The following is a 21,337-nucleotide window of genomic DNA, read 5'->3' on the forward strand; positions in this document are numbered from 1 at the left end:
TTCTCGTGTCTCGATGACTTCTCGTGCCTTCATGACTTCTCGTGCCTCCATGACTTCTCGTGCCTCCATGACGTCTCGTGTCTCCATGACTTCTCGTGTCTGCATGACTTCTCGTGCCTCCATGACTTCTCGTGCCTCCATGACTTCTCGTGCCTCCATGACTTCTCGTGCCTCCATGACTTCTCGTGTCTCGATGACTTCTCGTGCCTCCATGACTTCTCGTGCCTCCATGACTTCTCGTGCCTCCATGACTTCTCGTGCCTCCATGACTTCTCGTGCCTCCATGACTTCTCGTGCCTCCATGACTTCTCGTGCCTCCATGACTTCTCGTGCCTCCATGACTTCTCGTGCCTCCATGACTTCTCGTGTCTCCATGACTTCTCAGAGGATTGTTTTGGGTAGAATTCCCCATTTAACTTCTGTATTAATATTAAATTGCAATTTCCTGGTTTTGCTTCTTGGTAATCATTTTAATTTAAAAAAAAAAAAAAAATGAACAACCTTCCTTCCCACCTTCCCACGACCCTAAAAAAAAAAGGAAGACTGGAAGTTCCTGTCATTCTAAACATCGTCTTTTATCTTGCATCACTGACCACATACAAAGCTTTCGACAATTTCCTTTTAGAAGACAAAAAGTCTTCAGGAACAGGTCCATATTCTTCAGTCATTATTTTATATGACCCCCACAGCCCGGAAACAAAATATTTATACTTGTTGTGTGTTTTAGCTTTTTGTTTTTAGATTGTTTTCTCACCGGTGTTACAAATTTACATGACAGCATTTGGTTTGCATCTCTGTGGCCAATTAATCTGCATTTACGATGGGTGATGAAAGAATTTCTTGTGAAGTATTAGGACACGTACATTACGCCAATTCTGAGAAGTGACCTTTTATTCGGAGCGGTAATATCTGCTGCTAGACACTTTAATACAGGCTTCTACAAGTGCGTCCAGTGATGTCATCTGAAAGGTATTCCTAAATATATCGGCTGACTCCGCTCTCCTAATGAAAAGCAAACACTCGATAGTCACTCGCCTACAATGAAGAGATTGATTAAACGGATTGAGCCTTAAGAAAGGTCAGACAGGTCCCTGGGCAAAAATCCCTACTAGGAATACAAAGAATCTTATATAGCCATAAATACAGAGCAAACCAATGGCGCTAGCGTGATTAAGACCCCTGCTGCAAATAGAGGGACAGTACCACCCTTTTGCCCCAATGTGCAAAGTAGAAAATGAACAGAGTTTATATTTGCGCTGAGGTGTAACCTGTGTAACTGCCAGTAATTCTAGTTTGATGATGGGTAAACTGATTTCACTGCTGGGTCAGCAGTGAAGAGACTTTAAGAATAGACCCTTGGTGGTTACTATTCTTTCTATGGCAATATTATATTGCCTTCCTCTGTAGGTAAGAATATTGTTTTACTGATACAATATACGTGGCCAATGAAGTGAATATGAACGTGGCAAGTAAATTGGATGTAGATACCTTAAATAAAACAGTGATGCCACCTGTGTCCAGGAAAGAAGTACCTGTTGTCCTGTGGTTCCGTTCAAACGCTGGTGTCTGTGATGCCTGCAGACCATACTTCCGACGATTGGAGTCGGTAATATCTGTATAAGGATCCAATGCCCCGGGGCGCTGTCCCAGCCGGTGACAGACGACCCTCGGTAGCCTTGTCTCGCGTAAGGTGGCAGCTGCATACCGCTGAAGAAAGCCAATAGGTGCACTGTGCTAAAAGGACCCTGCATGACGTCACGGACGCGTGGTAGATCACGTGACTGGATACGGAGAGCGAAGTGGACCAATAATCCTACGCATTTCGCACGAAATTCATGGATATCTTCGTCAGGGATGGTCTGTTTGTGGTCCTGAGTACTTGTATAGTTACCGGCGGTCTTGCAGCAGCCTCTCATACATTGAAAGCGAATAACTCTATCTCGCAGGTAACTATAAAAGTGCTCAGGACCACTAATGGACCATCCCTGACGAAGGAATCCGTGAATTCTGAAACGCGCAGGATTATTGGTCCACTTCGCTCTCTGTAGCCAGTCCCGTGATCTATCATGTGACCGTGACGTCACGCAGGGTCCTTTTAGCACAGTGCACCTATTGGCTTTCTTCAGAGGTATTCAGCTGCCGCCTTACGCGAGACAAGGCTCCCAAGGGACATCTGTCACCTGCCGGGACAGCGCCCCGGGCATTGGATCCTTATACATATATCACCGACTCCAATTGGCGGAAGTATTGTGTGTGGGCATCACATTGCCATAGAAAGAATAGTAACCACCAAAGGTCTATTCTTAGTCTCTTCACTGCTGACCCAGCAGTGAAATCAGTTTACCCATCATCAAACTAGAATTACTGGCAGTTACACAAGTTACACCTCAGCGCAAATATAAACTCTTTTCTTCATTTAAAGGGATTTATAAGATTAAATCTGTATCGTAGCTTAGGGGGGCTAGCGATGTACTCAGGGAAAGGGTGATGGGGCACAATATTCACTTACTGGGCAGAAAAATGAACCATTCCCAACAGAAAGCAGCGTGAATGGCATAAAAATAGCATCCTCCCTTCTCAGTTCAGGGGGTCTGTGACTCCGCTCTAGTAAACGTGCTCTGGACCCTCCCTTGTTTCCCTTCTAAACGAATGACCTGAATCCATTTTGGAATGTCGGAAAACTCTTTTCATGGCAGTTACCTGTAGCCATCGGCAGAGGAAGCTAACCACATACATATATATGCAACTACTGGGTGGGATTGTGAAGGCTGCAGCCCATCAGTGACTGCTGATTGGCCGCAGTGGTCAAGTTAAACTGTTTGCTAGCCCGCAGAGAACACAGACCTCACAGCGGAGGAGTGGCGCAGGCCCAGAAGGTAAATATACATCTTTTTTTTTTTTTTTTTTTTTTTTCATTATTTATGCCACACCATGGGGCCATTCATAAGAGATTGTCGACTAGTGCACAACCCCTTTTAAAGAGATCCATCCACTTTCCTGACATGTTCGGTCTAGTAAATACTTTTAATCCTGACAAAATAAGTTTTACAGCAGATTTTCTCAAAACTATGCCTTATTTTGTTCCATTTTTACTCCTAAAAAAAATTTGTAGATCGACAAGAGGGTATGATAATTTGTCAAAGGAGTGTGTTCTTACAAATTCTACCACTGTCCAACCAGGGCTGACAGTGGTAGAATGTACATGGGCAAACCTTTTTAAACAGTGTGAATGGTGACTGTGAGTTGTTAGTTTATTAGAGAAATTGTCAGCTGATTCATGATGCTCGTGGTTTGGCTCGGTTGCAGCCAGGTATATTTTTTCCCTCTGTGGGAGAGAGCTGTCAGTCACCTAGAGTGGCACCAGATGAAGCTGGACTGAGGCGGAACTAGGTTAGTCTCATCTCAGGCAATTGTCCCCAACTGGATCTTCTAGCTAGATGTTTTCTGAAACACCAGAATGTATCAGAGAAAAATATACCCGAGTGCTATCAGGCTGCCACACTCTTAATTCCTGCTACTTGTGGTTTTCACAGCATGAATCAGGTAACAGATTCCATATAATATTCAGGAGGAATAACCAAGAATAAGGACAACCAGAGTTACTAAAGCAGAGCCTCAGAAATGATGATGGCTGAGGAACACAAGTATTTACTAAAGTAGAGGAGTCTGGGATAGTGACAGGCTCTTTAATACTAACTGTAATTATTTTTTCAAGTAGCTCCCCCTAGTAGATGCAGCATGCCGTGAGAAATGTAGACTTTCCATTAGTTAGTACGGCAGTGAAGTTAAGAAGTATTTCTCTCAGACGTCGGTACAACACTTTAGCTAAGCTGTCACGGACTGTCAATATGTTCTAGTAGTAACGAACGCAGTTGAGGTTTTTTTTTTTTCCACTTGGCTGTAAAATATTTTGTATCTCAAGATCTATAGAAGACTCCTACAAACCAAAATATTTGCATAGTATTTTTGAGACTGTAAAGCAAAAAAATCTAAATGTGAACACAAGCTTTAAGTTTTTAACAGTTGTTGTGTGCTCTGCTCTGTATCACTGTAAATTGGATGGCCTATGGTATATTGGTTATTTAAAAACCTCTGCAATTGTTTTCTTTTCATCATGCATCATAAATACGACCTGTTACTGGAATTGAGCAAAAAAAGATTTGCAGAATCCTGATTTAGTGGTCGCTGGACCAGAGTCCTATGAACCTCCCACCGGCAGCATCCTCTGTTCCTATTCTAGTAGTTGACCCTGTGATTTCACTACATTAAGGTGGCTTATTTGTCAGAAGAGGCATCAAGGCGTTAAGTTTGTGGGGCAGAAGAAACACAAGGCATTGGGATGTTCGGATGGGCATAAGAGATATCAAGGCGTTATGAGATTTGCGGGGCAGAGGCGCAACAAAGTGTTGGGAGGTTCACGGGGCAGAAGAGGCCTCAAGGCGTTGGAAGGTTTGTGGGGCAGAAGAGCCATCAAGGCGTTGCAAGCTTCACAGGGCAGAAGAGCCATCAAGGCGTTGGAAGGTTCACGGGGTGGAAGAGCCATCAAGACGTTGGGAGATTCGCTGGGCAGAAGAGCCATCAAGGCGTTGGTAGGTTCGTGGCTCAGAAGAAACATCAAGGCATTGGGAGGTTTGGATGAGCAGAAGAGACATCAAGGCGTTGGGAGATTTGCGGGGCAGAGGCGCAACAAAGTGTTGGGAGGTTCACGGGGCAGAAGAGGCATCAAGGCGTTGGAAGGTTTGTGGGGCAGAAGAGCCATCAAGGCGTTGCAAGCTTCACAGGGCAGAAGAGTCATCAAGGCGTTGGAAGGTTCACGGGGTGGAAGAGCCATCAAGACGTTGGGAGATTCGCTGGGCAGAAGAGCCATCAAGGCGTTGGTAGGTTCGTGGCTCAGAAGAAACATCAAGGCATTGGGAGGTTTGGATGAGCAGAAGAGACATCAAGGCGTTGGGAGATTTGCGGGGCAGAAGAGGCATTGAGGCGTTAGAAGGTTTGCAGGTCAGAAGAGGCAACAAGGCATTGGAAAGTTCAAGGGGCAGAAGAGGCATCAGTGCTTCAGGAGGTTCGCAGGGCTTTGGTCTGGCAGCCACTACCTACTGACCTGACCATTGGACCAATGTCTTGCTTATTTTGTACAGTTCTATCTGTTACCTCTCCTGACTTTTTTTTATTTCATGGAGAATAAATGTATTTGCTAACATTTTGATGTCAGAAGTAGTGACCAGTCCTTTTTACATGATTAGTATACAGAATTGAATACAGATTTAGAATTGAATATCTCTTTACAACTTCTTTCCATGTTCTTTTCTTGTTAAGGGGGCCGTGTTAACTCCCTCCATGGACCATACCATGTCACTACAGCCGGCATCCATGATCAGTCCTCTGACCCAGCAGATGAGTCACCTGTCGTTAAGCAGCAGTGGAACTGTAAGTGTTTTGTCGTTAAAATTTGCCAAGTACCCAAGAAAAGGTGTTTCCATTTTTTTTGCCATTTTATACATATGCTCGTCGTGGCTGCAGAGAATAAGCTCTGCTACATGTGTCTGGCTTCCGGCTCTTCATGTAATAATTCACTTGATGCAGACAGCCTGTTTCTGAGCCGGCCTCGATCTGATGCATATTTTAAGTTTTGGAGAGATGGGATTTATGTGGCAAAAAAGATCCATGAGCTCACTCTTTCCAAAATAACAGTCGGCTCGGAAATGATCAGAGCAGACGCTGTACCGTGCCTGTGTGTTTTATGACTTTTTAATGCACATTCAGAGAGAGAAGCAGATAATGGGAGGCTGATTGAATTCCTTGTATCTTCCAAAATTAGACCTGCTCTCTAAGCTCCATCTGAGGCTTATCATTTATTCAGCTGTTGCGTTATCCCTGCATGTTCATTTCAATATCATCTTGGCGATGGGAAGAGAAGGGAACCTGTTGTTCTCTGGTTATTACGGGAACATCTTCTAATAGGCAATTTTTCTGTGCTTTTTTTTTTTAATCATTATTATATCTGCTTGCATAAGTTAATATTGATCTAATGGCTGGTAGGTCACTATGTGGTAAGGTCTATACCAATATTTTATGCTCAGGAGCAATGTATAGTAGCCAAAGGACTAATGAAATCATAAACATTTTTGCAAACAGTGACACCTACAAGCAGGATAGGGTAATTTACAAATTAAGGTACTAAAATGGGTTAATAGTGGTATAATATTATAAAATGCATATTTACTAAAGATGGGCTGTGTGTGGAAGTGGAGAAGAAAGTCACTGCCTCCTGCAAGTTCAACACTCTTATTCTGCTGCGATCAGTTCTGTAATCATTGTGTTGTAAGACACTCCTCAGCATTGAAATTGTAACAAAGACGTGGAATTATGGAAATTACAGGTTGGCTAGAGATGTTAATGATATACAAATGATGAGAAAATGGGAACAATGTTCAAAATACAGTATCTGGATTCATTCAGTATCGAGTATGCCACGTGCACAAATCCCCGAACTCAGTTGTGGCTGCTATCGATGGGGCTATTAATGGTTGTCTGAGAAATGTTCTGCTGAACTGACTACACTTGGAAAAATCATCAAGATCTGCTGCTGGCAGCTCCTTTGCAATTGACAACCAATGACATCCCCGATCTGACCAATGGGAGATAAGACTGGAGACGCTGCAGAGCATGGTAGCACATTTAGGCCGCACAGGCTGCTCAAAGTAACACGTGATGAAAAACGGCTTTTGTAACACTGGAGAAATGGTCATCCCAAAATGGAATTTTGTTTCCTTTTTTATCATTTGCATATCCTTAATGTGTGATTGTCATAATTTTGTGACTATTTTTTGTCTTGGTGTTTCAATGCTGAGGAGTGTATTATACATTAAAAATGTAATGTGTATCTATTTAAGTTGGCAGTTCCATGTGTGTTTGTTTTTTTTTCTTTAAAAAGCACCATAATTGTCCTTGGGCTGTGCCTGGTGTTGCTTTTTGTCCTCATTCAAGTAAATAGAACTGGACTTGTAATGCCAGACCAGGACCATTGGCCAAAGTTGCTGCACAATCCCTTTATTCTTGTTATAGAAATCTCAAAACTGAGGACTTGTCTACAGGTCTCCTGAGCCGAACTCGATATGAGGCCGTAGTCCTATATGAGACTGCAGAGTTTGGTTCAGGATACCTGTGACCATTACGTACTCGGACCGTGTATGTCAGAGGTGTGAAGCTGGCCTTCACAAACTGATTATGGGCAAGTGCATGTACCCAAATTATGGATGAAAGACCCAACCCAGAATCTTAATCTCCCTCCATGTACATTCTATGACTCTTGTCAAGATGTCCATCCGAGAGCTCTCGTCCGACTTCCCCATCCTCGATAGCGCTTAGTTGGCCAAGCATTCTTGTGTTCTTCAAGAGCAGTCTGGCAGCAGCTCATCTCCGAAGCTAAAGGATCGTTCGCTGAAGTTCAGCATGCCGGATCCTTCTCATCTATATCCGCAGGCCATGGATGACTTGATTCTAATGTGTAGACCAACCTTAAGAACCCAAACTGACAACTTAAGCATGGTGCTGTCACTTTGGGACTTGTTGACTTGCATCCATAATATAGGCGCATATATAACTCTTTATTTTCTACATTTTTGTTGAATTGTAAGGAATACTTTCAAAAACCCCAGCTCCTTTAGACATCTCCTTCCCACCCCAGACCTATCCCGCAGATTTTTTTGAGTGACACAATCAAGGAGCGATGCACTGATAAAATACCACACCTATGCATATAATAGTTCTTCCCCGTGTGGGTTATGACTCGCATATAATTAGGTTATGCCAAACCCTGGTGACACAATCATACAGACTGGACACAATTAGGGTGATTGGCACAACACCCAGTGTGTTACTATGATTTGTTTGTCAAGGTAAAACTATTAGTTTCTGCACCTCCTTGGTCACAAATGGTTCTACTCGCACAGGAATAGGCCACTAGGTCAGTGCATTGACTTTACTATTGAAGGGGTTTTTTTGGTACTAGGTGAAAAAAAAAAAACCTCAAACTGGAGCCCTAGTACTAAGTTTAATATAATATGGAGGCTATATTAACAAGGTTATTAACGCCTGTGTATTATACTAAACTAATTACTATGGCCCTAGCTTTGAGTTTTGCATAGTTTAGAATACGGAGCCACCATAAGAGCTCATGTAGATGTCCGAGGCGCTCTGTCTGATCATGGACTGCAATGCACGGACTTACCATGGATCTCCCGACAAGTCCATATATTTCTATGAGGCTGCTCCGATTTGAGTCGGCCAGTCCGTGATCCGCTCGAGATGCATGGAAATCTGCATGAACCCAAACATTGCAGCATTACCGCCATTTGTACTACCATTTTAATGATTTTGTGGAAAATAAAAAATAGATGAAAATTACATCTTCCTTCAGGAGCATGAGAATAAAAAAAAACTATTGGATATGAGCAATTATATATATATATATATATATATATATATATATATATATATATATATATATATATATATATATATATATATATACTGTATTTTCTGGCGTATAAGACTACTTTTTAACCCCTGAAAATCTTCTTAAAAGTCGGGGGTCGTCTTATACGCCGGTGCCGTCTTGTACGCCGAGTGCAGACACCAATGTGTATATGGTGGGTGGGGGGGAGTGGTTCCGATGACGAAGAGGGGGCGTCTCACAGGAAAGTGTGAGTGGAGTATCCCCCATTACCTCATTGTAGCTGCAGCATGGGGTCTCTGTGCTGGGGAGAGGTGGCAGCTGCTGCTCCTCTTTGTGCCGCATGGGTGCTGTGCTGTGGGGCGGTGGCCGCCGCCGCTCCCCAGCACCCCACACTGCAGCTACAATGAGGTAATGGGGGATACTCCACTCACACTTTCCTGTGAGATGCCCCCTCTTCGTCATCAGGACCACTCCCCCCCCAAAAGGCACATTAGTCACCGGCCCTATAAGACGACATACGGCGTATAAGAAGACCCCCGACTTTTAAGAAGATTTTATATTTTAACTGGAAAAGCTGGGGGGTCGTCTTATACGCCCAGTCGTCTTATATGCCGGAAAATACGGTATATATATATATATATATATATATATATATATATATATATATATATAATTTTTTTTTTTTTTTTTTTTTTTTACAGATCACCCTCATTAAGCAGATTTATTTTTATATTGTAATTTTTTTGGAAAGGCAAAGATTGGGTTGTGCTGTGTTTTGTAAAAATATTTCTTTCAATTTCCCTCTTCTAGTATATGCCTGCAACAACAGCTATGCAAGGAGCGTACATCCCACAGTACACACACGTCCAGACAGCTGCAGTTTCTGTGGAGGTCAGTATGTATCTGATTTAGTGGAATCAATCTCCGCTTTTCTCCAGTAAAGAGGATTTGCATGCAGGGCATTCTAACATCAGTGCCTGTCCCATGAATCAAGATTTAATACAATCATGCTTTATGCAAGAGGCATTTCCACTCATTTTGGGGTAGAGGGGGTCATTTTTTAGAAAGATCGGGGGTTGGGCCTAAAACTCCCTGTCGATCATAAATATTGGATATATCTAAATATTGAGCACTTTAGATTAATGGCACTTTTTATTTTGTATGTACCTTTACAAACTTAATGCAAAAGGTCACTGCCTCCTACAAGGGAAACCTACTCTTCCTCTGCTGTTGTGATTCCTATCCCTGGTTTCTTCAATGCACAGGATTGTGGGAATCTTAACACTTTCTGTCTTTATTTCTATGGAAGAATAATATATGGTCTTCCCTGCTTGGAAGGGCTGAACACAGGGACCAATAGAGTGCAACCATTTGCATAACAAAGGCAGTTGTTGTTGTGCATGGCGCATGCTTTTACTTGGAACATTCATAAACCTCCACTTAACTGATCATACTTTTTGCAGGAACCCAGTGGTCAACAGCCGGTGACAGTAGAGACCTCTAGTGATCATTCTCAGTACACCTATCAACAAAACAAGTAACGCTAAGGTTTGGGAAGATTTTTCAATTTTGAATATTTAAGTTAATTTACTGAGGAAATTTCAGGTCATTATGTTGATTTTGTATTTGGGAGAACAAAGTTGTGAACTGTTTTACGTCATGAGTCTCCGCCGTGGGGGAGTTACTAGAACTCAGTATGACATCAGTGTGGTGTTGCGGTCAGTGTTTCCTTACCGTATGTCAGTAACTAGATTTGGGGCCCCTTCATTCTGAGGTTCGAGCTGTCAGAGCTCACCAATCGGGACTGATGTCGCATACAAGCTAAAAGGAAACCTCTTTGCTTTTTTTTGTTAAATGCAGTATATCCTCCAAAAGTTATTTCTCCCCCCTCCCCGGTAATAAAGAGCTTCCAATATGCAAATTTTTCTTTAAACCAACTGAGTGTTCACCACCAAACTGTGCGGGCATTTTCTTTTTCCCCCTCTGCGATACTGGCCAATCAAAACATTTTTTTTTCTTCCTTCCTGACACCAATGCATTTTGATTGGCCAGCCTCATAGAGGAGAAAAAGCAAACGCCCACAGAAGAGTTCTGTGCTATACGCTTAATTGGGTGAAGGAAAAATTTGCATATTGGGCTTCTTTCATTAGCAGGGAGTCATAACTTTGGAAGTGAAAGCCACAGGGGAAAAAAAGTGTTTCCAGAATTAACAGAGAATCACCAATTGGAGCAGGTAGTCAGTTAAACACTTAGGGGGGCCTTTTTGCTGCCTTTTTTTCTTTTAAACTAGCATCAATATCCGTATAGATATCTGAAATTATCCCGAGGGTATGCACAATTTTTAGATTGAGGTAATGACAAATATTAGTTCTTTTACGAATAAAGCTATATTTGAGGCAATGGATACCTTTGGGGTACTTTATGCTAAAAATAATTTTTACACTTTGGTGATTTTGTTAAAAATGTTGCACCCCTTTTGGATTTTATGATTTCCCTGCACATTGCCAGGTGCAGAATGAGTTAACTGAGAAACCGTTAGTGAGCTTGTTGTTGATTGTAACTGTCTTTATCTGGAGCTCCTCTGTGCTGATTTATGACCACAGAAGACATCAAGGAAAGCTAAACTTAGATGTGCTCATAAATCAACTGAAAGGAGCTCAAAAAAAAGATTGCGGACTCTGTTAGAACATTCTCATTCAACCCAATTCTGCAACCTGTGCACTGAAACAGTCTGAAAAAGCCAACCGGTGCAAATCTAACTGCAAAAAGGAGTTTTCACCCAAAATACATGCATTTGATTTTTCTGTCCATATTATTATTTAAAGATTTTCTTGGTCAGCGGTGATTTTATGTTCCTCATAGTAAAGGGGAAGTAGAGCCAGTTTGTGAAAGGAAATATTTTAAAGGAGCCACAACAGCGGTGTCTCTCTTGGCTCCCCAGAGAGATACAACACAGATCTAATCAAATCAATGGAGCTGTATTGTGGATTTCTTTATAGCGGGGGGACTAGGAGGTCAGTTGTGCAAATCAAAAGGGGCTACTACCTCTTCGTTCTCTGGATTGGATTCAATTTCAAAACTGAAACGTCCATAGACCTCAATTCTACATGTCTTGAGGGGTATTTTCATCCAATGATGTTTTGGTACAAAGACAGGGGTTTTCCTAATATTTTCCGTAAGATATGGTCGCAGTCAGATGGCCAACGATTGAATCGTAGTTCTCAGACTGGTCGGCTTGGGTCGGTGGAGCCGCCAGCCAGTCCGAGCATTGCGATATGATCATCGTCCGTGTTATATGGCCGTCTGACTGTGCCATAAGAGGTAGAAAATACTCTGTAGGCTATCCTATAGAAGCATATACCCTTTAGGGGCGCCGCTGCGCTGATTTTGTTAGTGTAGTATCTATTAGTAAAAAGAATATTTACGTAGGGAGGGGAGCTGAGGCGAGTTCAGCCACGGCTTATGTGAGCAGCATTGCTGGGATGGCTTGGACGTTGATTGCTGCCGTCCATCCTCTTGCTGCTTTTGTCACAATGGCAACCATCTGTACACAGACACTCAACACGGCCGTTCTGGAAATAGCTGTATCACTCTGGATAATGTGAGCCGGAGCCGCGCTACTCTGTTTGTTCTCAGATGTGCGGTAATCCATTTATCAGGAGTGGTTGCAAAAACCATTTCCAGTAAGTGACATCAGCTGCTCGTCAGTACCGCTGCAATATACACCACGCTAAAACCATGGCATCTTCTGCCTTTAAAGGGAAAAGTCTAATATTTAAATGTAAGCCTGCTAATTAGACTTAAAGGGGTTGTCCAATGGTGAAAAGCAATTGCCTATCCGCTAGGTGATAACTATTGATGAGCGAAGGTGCTGGGATAAGGTGTTATCTGAGCATGCTCGGGTGCTAGCGGAGTATCTTCGGCATGCTCGAAAGATATGTTCGAGTTCCTGCGGCTGCATGTCTCGCACAGTAACAACACATGTAGAGATTGCCTACCAAACAGTCAATCCCTGCATGTGTTGTGACTGTTGAGCAGCCATGAGACATGCAGCCGCGATGGCTCAAACATAGTTTTTGAGCACGCCGAAGACACTCCGCACAGAGCATACTCAGATAGCACCTTATCAGAGCACGTTTACTCATCTCTAGTTATCTATTTTTTGTAAAAAATAAATAAATAAAATATAGTTGCTATATCTTTTTATTTATGGTGTATGTATAGCACATCTATCCTGCATTATATAGGCCACCACCGGTAAGTAGAGATTTTCTGAAATTCCTCTATTGATATGTTCAAGTCTACACAGCAAAGCTGATAACTGACCTACAAAAACATGGAAACGTCAGCCGACGGCATACTCCAGGGGCCAACTCTTAAAATGAATGTGAAAAGTCAAATAAAAAAAAAAATAAAATAGAAAAATGTTTTTAAAAAAACACAAATGAAATGTCATTTTCAAACAATTCGGTCACTTAAAAAAATATTACATTAGAGCTAATAAAGATAGTTAGTAAGTTGCAAAAATCAGAATGACCTGGAGATGGCGTTTCGCATTGTGTTAATTTTGACTTCTCCGTTTTCTTTTATATAATTGTTCATAGTTACATTAATTGGACATAATTAGACATTAAATAAATAGGAAATTATAAAAACAAATACACACGGGGTCAGAATTGTTGGTACCCCTCGTTTAATGACGGAAAAACCCACAGTGGTCACAGAAATAACTTGAACCTGCCAAAATTAATAATAAATAAAAGATCTATGAAAATGAACAAATGAAAGTCAGACATTGCTTTTCAACCATGATTCCACAGAATTTTGAAAAAAGCAAAACTCATGAAATAGGCCTGGACAGATGGTTCCCTTAACTTAATATTTTGTTGCACAACCTTGTGAGGCAATCACTGCAATCAAATGATTCCGGTAACTGTCAATGAGACTTCGGCCCATCTCAACAGGTATTTTGGCCACTCCTCAAGAGCAAACTGCTCCAGTTGTCTCGTGTTTGAAGGTTGCCTTTTCCAGACGGCATGTTTCAGCTCTTTCCAAAGATGCTCGATAGGATTTAGGTCAGGGCCACTTCAGAGTAGTCCAATGTTTTCCTCTTAGCCATTCTTGGGAGTTTTTAGCTGTGTGTTTTGGGTATTATCCTGTTGCATGACCTGCGACTGAGACCAAGCTTTCTGACACTGGGCAGCACATTTCTCTCTAGAATCCCTTGATAGTCTTGAGATTTCATTGTACCCTGCACAGATTCTAGACACCCTTTGCCAGATGCAGCAAAGCAGCCACCAGAACATAACAGAGCCTCCTCCATGTTTCACAGTAGGAACAGTGTTCTGTTCTTGATATTCTTCATTTTTCCACCTGTGAACATAGAGCTGATGTGCCTTGTCAAAAAGTTCCATTTTTGTCTCATCTGTCCATAGGACATTCTCCCAGAAGCTTTGTGGTTTTTCAGCATGTAGTTTGGCAAATTCCAGACAAGCGTTTTTTTTTTAATAATGGTGTCTTCCTTGGTCATCTCCCATGAAGTCCACTTTGGCTCCCCTGATACGCCTCTTCCTGGCCACTAATATTTAAACTGTATGAATGCATTTAAACTGGTATGCCCCCCTGCCCCAACACGCCTCCCGAAGAAGCATTGTGAAACGCGCGTCGGGGCAGAGGGACGCCCAGGATATCCTCGTGCACACCACAGGTAATACATACCACCCAACCATTGTCACATCATGTGTACCTGACTTGCCAGCGGTGCAGCTCATACTTAGATCAGGAGTAACCTTACTAAGTTTGTAGTGCGCAGACTGCTGAACCTTTTATTTGTCTAAACGCAGCATGTGCCTTCATTACAGCCCATGTTAGCACAGGTTCAGCTTCTTGTTACTATCCCTCTCCCCTACTGTTTGCTGTTTTACCCTGCAATATTGCCAGGTTACCACATATCTTCTCTACAGAATTGTTTACATGTTTGTACTTTGCACTTTTCCACTTTTTTAAGGATATCTTCATCATTGTGATTTTACCGTATACCTCATTCAGTTGTCTGATGCTATTTTTAAATAGTTTGTGTCACGTGGTACCCTATGGCATCTAGTCTCTCTTTTATTGATCTAGCACCTTTCTTTTTGGACTTTTTACATTTTTATTGTCGTATCAATAAAAAGTACTTTTAATTGCGAAGTACCTTGGGTTACCATTGTATTAATTTACTTTGGGTGACAAATCTTGTGATCAATTTATTGTTTAAAGGGGTACACCAACCCAAACTTTATATGGATTCAATAATTTTGTGTGATAAAAATGCTTTTGGATGGGGTAGCAAAAACCCTTGGGGGCAGATTCCCTTTATATCAGTAGAATCTGGGTCTCTGCCCCTACATCATACTCCTTTTGGATGAGGTAGCAAAAACCCTGGGGTTGGGAGGGCAGATTCCTTTTGCATCAATGGAATCTGGGTCTCTTCCTCTACATCACTCTGCTCTTGGATTGGGGTAGCAAAAACCTGGGAGGGGGGGAGATTCCCTTTACATCAATGTAATCCGGGTCTCTGCCCCTACACCATTCTGCTCTTGGATGGGGTATCAAAACCTAGGTGGGGGGGGGGCAGAGTCCCGGTACATTGACGGAATCCGGGTCTCTTCCCCTATATCTTTCTGCTCTTGGATGAGGTATCAAAACCTGGGGGGGGGCAGAGTCCCGGTACATTGACAGAATCCGGGTCTCTGCCCCTACACCATTCTGCTCTTGGATGGGGTATCAAAACCTGGGGGGGGGGGCAGAGTCCCGGTACATTGACAGAATCCGGGTCTCTTCCCCTATATCATTCTGCTCTTGGATGGGTTAGCAAAACCAATGTGAGGGGTGCAGAATCCCTTTACATAGAAGGAATCAGGGTCTCTGCCCTTACATCATACTGCTTTTCGATGGGGTATCAAAAACCTGGAAGGGGGCAGATTCCCATTAAATAATGCATTTATTTCCTGATATGAACGATCAGATTTGTTGGTTATCTAAACTGATCCAAAGCAAATTTTCTCTTTTTTTTTCTCTTTCAGACAGAATGATGACCTTGATTCGGGGAAAATAAGGTTCAGATGCTGAAACAATCACGGATTTTTCTGAACAATCAAGCTTTATGAATTGACAGTTTTGCACAGGTTCTTGGAAAAAAAAATGTTATTTATAATGAAATCAACTCGAACTATTTTTGCTATAAGTTCTATGAGGTGCATAAAAAAAACAAACCTTCAATTCATCTAGTGGCTGTTCCCCTGAACAGGTTTATTTTATTATGAGATTTTTTATCAAGTAACATAACACAAAAAGAGACAGACTCTGAGTTTCTCTGGATATGCACAGGTGGCCATGTCTTTGAATACATGTGCATGACAGAAATTTGTGTTATTTTTATTTGTTTTCTTTTTGTTTGTTTTTATTTTGATGAGAATCTTCTGTTTTTAACTTTTTAAGAATATTTTTGCTTTTTCCTTTTTTGTTTGTGATTTTTATTTTTTTATTTTTATTTCTTTTCAAAGGTTAACAATTTTACTGGCAAGAAACCAGCGAAACAGGTCATTGCAAAATTAAATATTGCTGGTTTCTCCAAATTTTTAATTGGTTACGATAATTAAAAGAAAAAAAAAAAAGGCGTCTTTTGTGATGCCTCTGTGCTTGCAGTGTGAGTGTTGCTGTAGTGCAGTGTTGCAGTTGCTGTCCGTTCTGACTCCTTGTAATTTTTTCTCATAGCGTGAAGTGTCTTATCTTTTTTCAATGAATTCCAATTTGCCTTAAAACTTTTAATGCTGTAGCTATTTTTTTTTTTTCCTTCCTTGTAATTATTAGAAAAAAAATTCAAAAAAAAAAAATTTCAAAAAAGTTACAAAAAATAAAAAAAAAGTGTAGATTGCTTTTGACCAAGTAAGCTGGTCAGATTTATGCCTCGTAAAACAGCAGCATAGGGCTTTTAAAAGGTAGTCAATAAAATTGCTGAAAGTTTAGCTTTTTAATGTGTAGATGTTTTTTATGGGTTTTTTTTTCTGTTTTTTTTTTTTTATGTAATATGTATGGTAGTGAAAAAGCTGGGTGGGAGGGAGGAGGGATAATGTTTTGTGTGAAACACATTTTTCTGACTGGGATGTTTTACTAAAATCAGTTGTTTGTAAGGCCTTATGCCAATAATTTGCTCTGGTAGTCTAAGCGATTTTAGAAAATCTGCTGTAAGATGCAATGTAAAAACTTTTTTGCTTAATTTTATTTTTTTAATTTTTTTTTTTTTTTCGGATAACTTGATGTTTTAGTGTCATTAGAATATAGGAAATGGGATAGGGAATTTGTCAGTGAATGTGTTTAAAAAAAAAAAGACCAGAAATATATTTTTGCGTCTTTTTTTTGCTTTTTTTTTTGCTTTTTACAATTTAATGATAGTGCTTTAGATAGTTGATTGTGCTCAAACCAAGCAAACAAAGTGCTGTTACAGCATAATGGCAAAAAGCTAAAGGACTTTAAAAATAAAAATAAAAGCTGAGTTATATGTGGAATTGTCCGTGCATTGGGTACTAGCTCTCTATTAGGTGAAATAAAAAAAATAAAATGATAATAATAAAAAAAAGACTTGGCACTTTTTAAAGGTAACTTTACCAAAGAACAAAGAGCCAGTAACCAATCTTCCAGATTATTCTCAGCATGAAATTTTTCTGTACTCTTTTATTTTTTGCCGGACCAGTTTGCTGTTAGGAGAATGTGCCTTTTTTTGTACATTTGCATTTTTTTTAATAGTTTTTAGTAGATGTATGGACACAATATAAAAAAAAAAAGCATGAAGGAAGACTTGGATCCAAGCAGTGCCACACTTCACGTCATCACTACAAGTATTAATTGTAAAGATAAAATAAATTAAAAAAAAGTTTTGAAACTATGAAATTTCCGATTGGCCAAATACTGCATTTTTTGTTATATGCTAACAATATATACAGAGGGGAAAATAACTATTTGATACACTGTAGGTGGTACAACTTGCAATATCGTCAAAGAATGGAGAGATCTGTAATTTTTATCGTAGGTACACTTCAACTGTGAGGGACAGAATCTTTAAAAAAAAAATCCAGAAAATCACATTGTATGACTTTTACATAATTAATTTGCATTTTATTGCATGAAATAAGTATTTGATACAATAGAAAGACAAAACTTTGTTTGCAATTACAGAGGTCAGACGTTTCCCATAGTTCTTGACCAAGTTTGCGCACACTGCAGGACCTTGAAATGCTTCTTATGGAGCCACTCCTTAGTTGCCCAGGCTGTGTGTTTCGGGTCATTGTCATGCTGGAAGACCCAACCACGACCCATCTTCAGTGCTCTTAATGAGGGAAGGAGATTGTTGGCCAAAATCTCACGACACATGACCACATCCGTTCTCCCTTCAGTACAGCACAGTCGTCCTGTCCTCTTTGCAGAAAATAACACCCAAAGTATGATGTTTCCCCCACCATGCTTCACGGTTGTAATGGTGTTTTGGGATTCAACTCCTCCTTCTTTCACACCAGATACCGAAAAGTTCTATTTTGGTCTCATCTGACCACATGACCTTCTCCCATGATGCCTCCTCTGGACCATCCAGATGATCATTGACTAACTTCACACAGGCCTGGGCATGCGCTGGCGAGAGCACCGGGGACCTTAAGTACCCTGCAGGATTTTAATCCATGACGGCGTAGTGTGTTGCTAGCATTAATGTTTGACATTGTGGTCCCAACTCTCTTCAGGTTATTGACCAGATCGTCCCATGTAGCTGTGTGGACTGATGCCTGTCGTTTCTCAGAATCATTCTTACCCCACCAGGCAAGATCTTGCATGGAGCCCCAGACCGAGGAAGATTGACAGTCATCTTCCATTTTGTAGTAATTGCTAACGGTTGTTGCCTTCTCACCAAGCTGCTTGCCTATTGTCCTGTAGCCCATCCCAGCTTTGTGCAGGTCTATAATTTTGTCCTTGGTGTCCTTAGACAGCTCTTTGGTGTTGGCCATGGTGGAGAGGATGGACTGTGATTGATTGTGTGGACAGGTGTATTTTATACAGGCAATGAGTGCAGAGTAGGAGGCTACTTAAAGAAAAACTAAAAAAAACTAACAGGTCTGTGAGAGCCAGAACTCTTGCTGGTTATTAGGTGATTAAATACTTATTTAATGCAATAAAATACAATTTAATTATTTAAAAATCATATAATGTGATTTTTTTTTTTTTTTTTTTGAGGGCGGGGGGGTATTTTTAGATTCCATCTCAGTTTGTGTACCTACGATAAAAATTACAGACCTCCATTCTTTGTAGGTGGGAAGACTTGCAAAATCTGCAGTGTATCAAATACTTATTTTCCCAACTGTAAATATATACATAAATATAAATTTGTGTGTATATATATATACCGTATGTACATTTATTATACACACCATTTTTAGCAACACATTAGGTTAATCACTGCTTTATTATGGCTTTTATGGTTTTATTCTAATAGCATATGTAAAGGAAAAAAAAATTATGTTGTCTTCCAAAACTGTGTACTTGCCTGGTCAGCAGTGTGATCAGTTATCTACCTCAAAACTTTATTTCCTTTTTTTATTGGGACAGGTTGCTGGCACTGCCTGTTTCCACTGACCAAATTCTCCTAGCTGGAGCTAGGGCTAAGCAGTTTTAAGGACATTTTTTTTTTTTTTATGTTTTACAATATTTTTTTATTTTGTAATTTTAGTAAATTTAGTAGTAAAACTGCATGTATTTGATTTTAGCCAGTTGAGACATTTCATAGTTTCAAAAGTAATTGCTGCTCTGAGTTTAGATTTTAGTTAAAGAAAAATACATATTCATAATAAGGAAGTGTATTATGTTTTTTTTTCTTAATTTTATTTTTTGCAGAGGAATTGAAAAAAAATGAAAAAAAAAATTGTACAAAAAAAAGTTGTGGTCTAATTGGTTCAAAGCTCCCTGTTTTTGAAATTGCTTTAACAAAACACCTTTTCTGCTTATAGGTGTGGGTTTTTATTATACCCAGTTAATAAATCGACTCCTTAAGCAGTAAAGAATTTAACGTTCAGACATGCAGCAGTTTTCCATCTATAAAATCTTCATTTTAGATTTGTTTTTGGATTTTTTTAAATTTTTTTCAGTTCAGGAAAATTTTGATTGCAATAGTATAAGTAGTCCCATCTTACAGATCTATTCCGAAGAATTAAACAGTGCTGCAGGTGTCTGAACAAGGTGCCATACTTTGTGTCTAGGTAAGATTTGGAACATAAAAAAAAATAACCTCTGTACATAAAAAAATAAAAAAAAATCAGTTAAACATCACATAGTAGACAGCCATTAAATTATAAAAAATTAATTTATGAAGAAAGACCTTTTGTACAGATTGAAAAAGATTTTCATAGAGATATCTATATGATCAAGAGAGTTAATTTTTTATTTTTGTTTAACTAGTGCCACAAACTTGCCAGTGGTAACTTATTTGTCCGGTTCAAGACAACTCTGTAGTTATTGTTAAACGCCAAAATAAAATTTTTGAACTGTAAATTTGATTAGATTGTTAGCTTTTTTTTCTGTTTTTTTGTTTCTTTTGAAAACTTTTGAATAAAAAAGATCCAAAAGAAAGCGTGCTCTCATTTATTTACAGGCATGAAAAATATAAAAATATTTCTTTTAAGTTTTATAAAATCTGTACTTGGAGGACCAGAGCGTGGCTTAAGGGAGAGCGGATCATTATGTGCACACTATGCTGGGAAATTACGAGTTTTTTTTTTTCCATATTTCTAAGATAGGAAAATTTCCTAAGAAAATGTTATTCATTGAGCTGTTCTCCAAACCTCTGCCCAATGTATAAGACTTATGGGAAAGTAAATCAAATGTACATGAAGAAAAATAGGCTTCCGTGATATGGCCATCTTAAAGGGCCACTGTCACCCCCTCCGGCCGTTATAAACTAAAAGAGCCACCTTGTGCAGCAGTAATGCTGCAGTCTAACAAGGTGGCTCTTTTAGTTTTTGATTAAGTTATTACCTCAATAAAGCATTTTAAAAATTGGCCACACATACCAGATATTGTACCTGGAGGCGGTCCGAATCGTCCTCTATCAATCTTCCAACTGCCGTCACTCTTCTCTTCAGGGCCGATGGTACCCGCCCCCTCAGCGCTGTTGCTTCTTAAATCCGGCGCCTGCGCTGTCCGTGCCTGCCTGGGGCAGGCACAAATAACAATGCCGGAAGGCGGGGGAGCAGGGGGAGCGTCAGAGATGGGACAGCGTCCGAGATGGGGGAGCGCCTGAACAGCGCAGTGCGCATGCCCAGGAATGCCAGCCCCGCACTGTGTTATTCATTATGCACAGTGCGGGGCTGGGGTTCCTGGGCATGCGCACTGCGCTTGTCAGACGCTCCCCCGGTCCCCCGCCTTCCAGCATTGCCGGAATATACCTGTTTAATTGCCGACGTTTTGAACAGCCACAAAGAACAACGCTGGAAGGCGGGGGACCGGGGGAGCGTCTGACAAGCGCAGTGCGCATGCCCAGGAACTCCAGCCCCGCACTGTGCATAATGAATAACACAGTGCGGGGCGGGGATTCAGGAACAGGGTGGGCGCACTGCGTGCACAGGCGCAGTCAGGCACCCGGCATCTGAGATGTGACTGACAATGAACACTGCGCAGGCCCCAGGCAGGCACGCACAGCGCAGGCGCCGGATTTAAGAAGCAACAGCGCTGAGGGGGCGGGTACCATCGGCCCTGAAGAGAAGAGTGACGGCAGTTGGAAGATTGATAGAGGACGATTCGGACCGCCTCCTGGTACAATATCTGGTATGTGTGGCCAATTTTTAAAATGCTTTATTGAAGTAA

At 40.8% G+C, this 21,337-nt stretch overlaps 1 protein-coding gene and 1 long non-coding RNA gene across 8 annotated transcripts in view; one reads left to right on the top strand and one right to left on the bottom strand.

The window, feature by feature from the left end:
• LOC143784520 (uncharacterized) overlaps positions 1 to 8,322 on the bottom strand; it is a 39,541-nt gene extending 31,219 nt beyond the window's left edge. Inside the window, exon 1 of the long non-coding RNA XR_013217804.1 lies at positions 8,231 to 8,322. This is a non-coding gene — a long non-coding RNA (uncharacterized LOC143784520). The remainder of the gene's footprint in view (positions 1 to 8,230) is intronic.
• The window catches only part of RBMS1 (RNA binding motif single stranded interacting protein 1), a 165,410-nt gene extending 145,308 nt beyond the window's left edge, over positions 1 to 20,102 (top strand). For 5 of the 7 annotated variants that reach the window (XM_077272854.1, XM_077272849.1, XM_077272847.1 and 2 more), the window contains exons 11-14: positions 5,317 to 5,427; positions 9,269 to 9,349; positions 9,922 to 10,006; positions 15,523 to 20,102. In XM_077272854.1, coding sequence (XP_077128969.1) covers positions 5,317 to 5,427; positions 9,269 to 9,349; positions 9,922 to 9,999 — 270 coding nt within the window. In that variant the 3' untranslated portion in view covers positions 10,000 to 10,006; positions 15,523 to 20,102. The remainder of the gene's footprint in view (positions 1 to 5,316; positions 5,428 to 9,268; positions 9,350 to 9,921; positions 10,007 to 15,522) is intronic. The other 2 variants (XM_077272848.1, XM_077272852.1) reach the window with 1 other exon arrangement.
• The last annotated feature ends 1,235 nt before the right edge of the window (positions 20,103 to 21,337 follow it).

This window comes from Ranitomeya variabilis, chromosome 7 (genome assembly GCF_051348905.1).
Source record: "Ranitomeya variabilis isolate aRanVar5 chromosome 7, aRanVar5.hap1, whole genome shotgun sequence".
NCBI classification, from domain to species: domain Eukaryota; kingdom Metazoa; phylum Chordata; class Amphibia; order Anura; family Dendrobatidae; genus Ranitomeya; species Ranitomeya variabilis.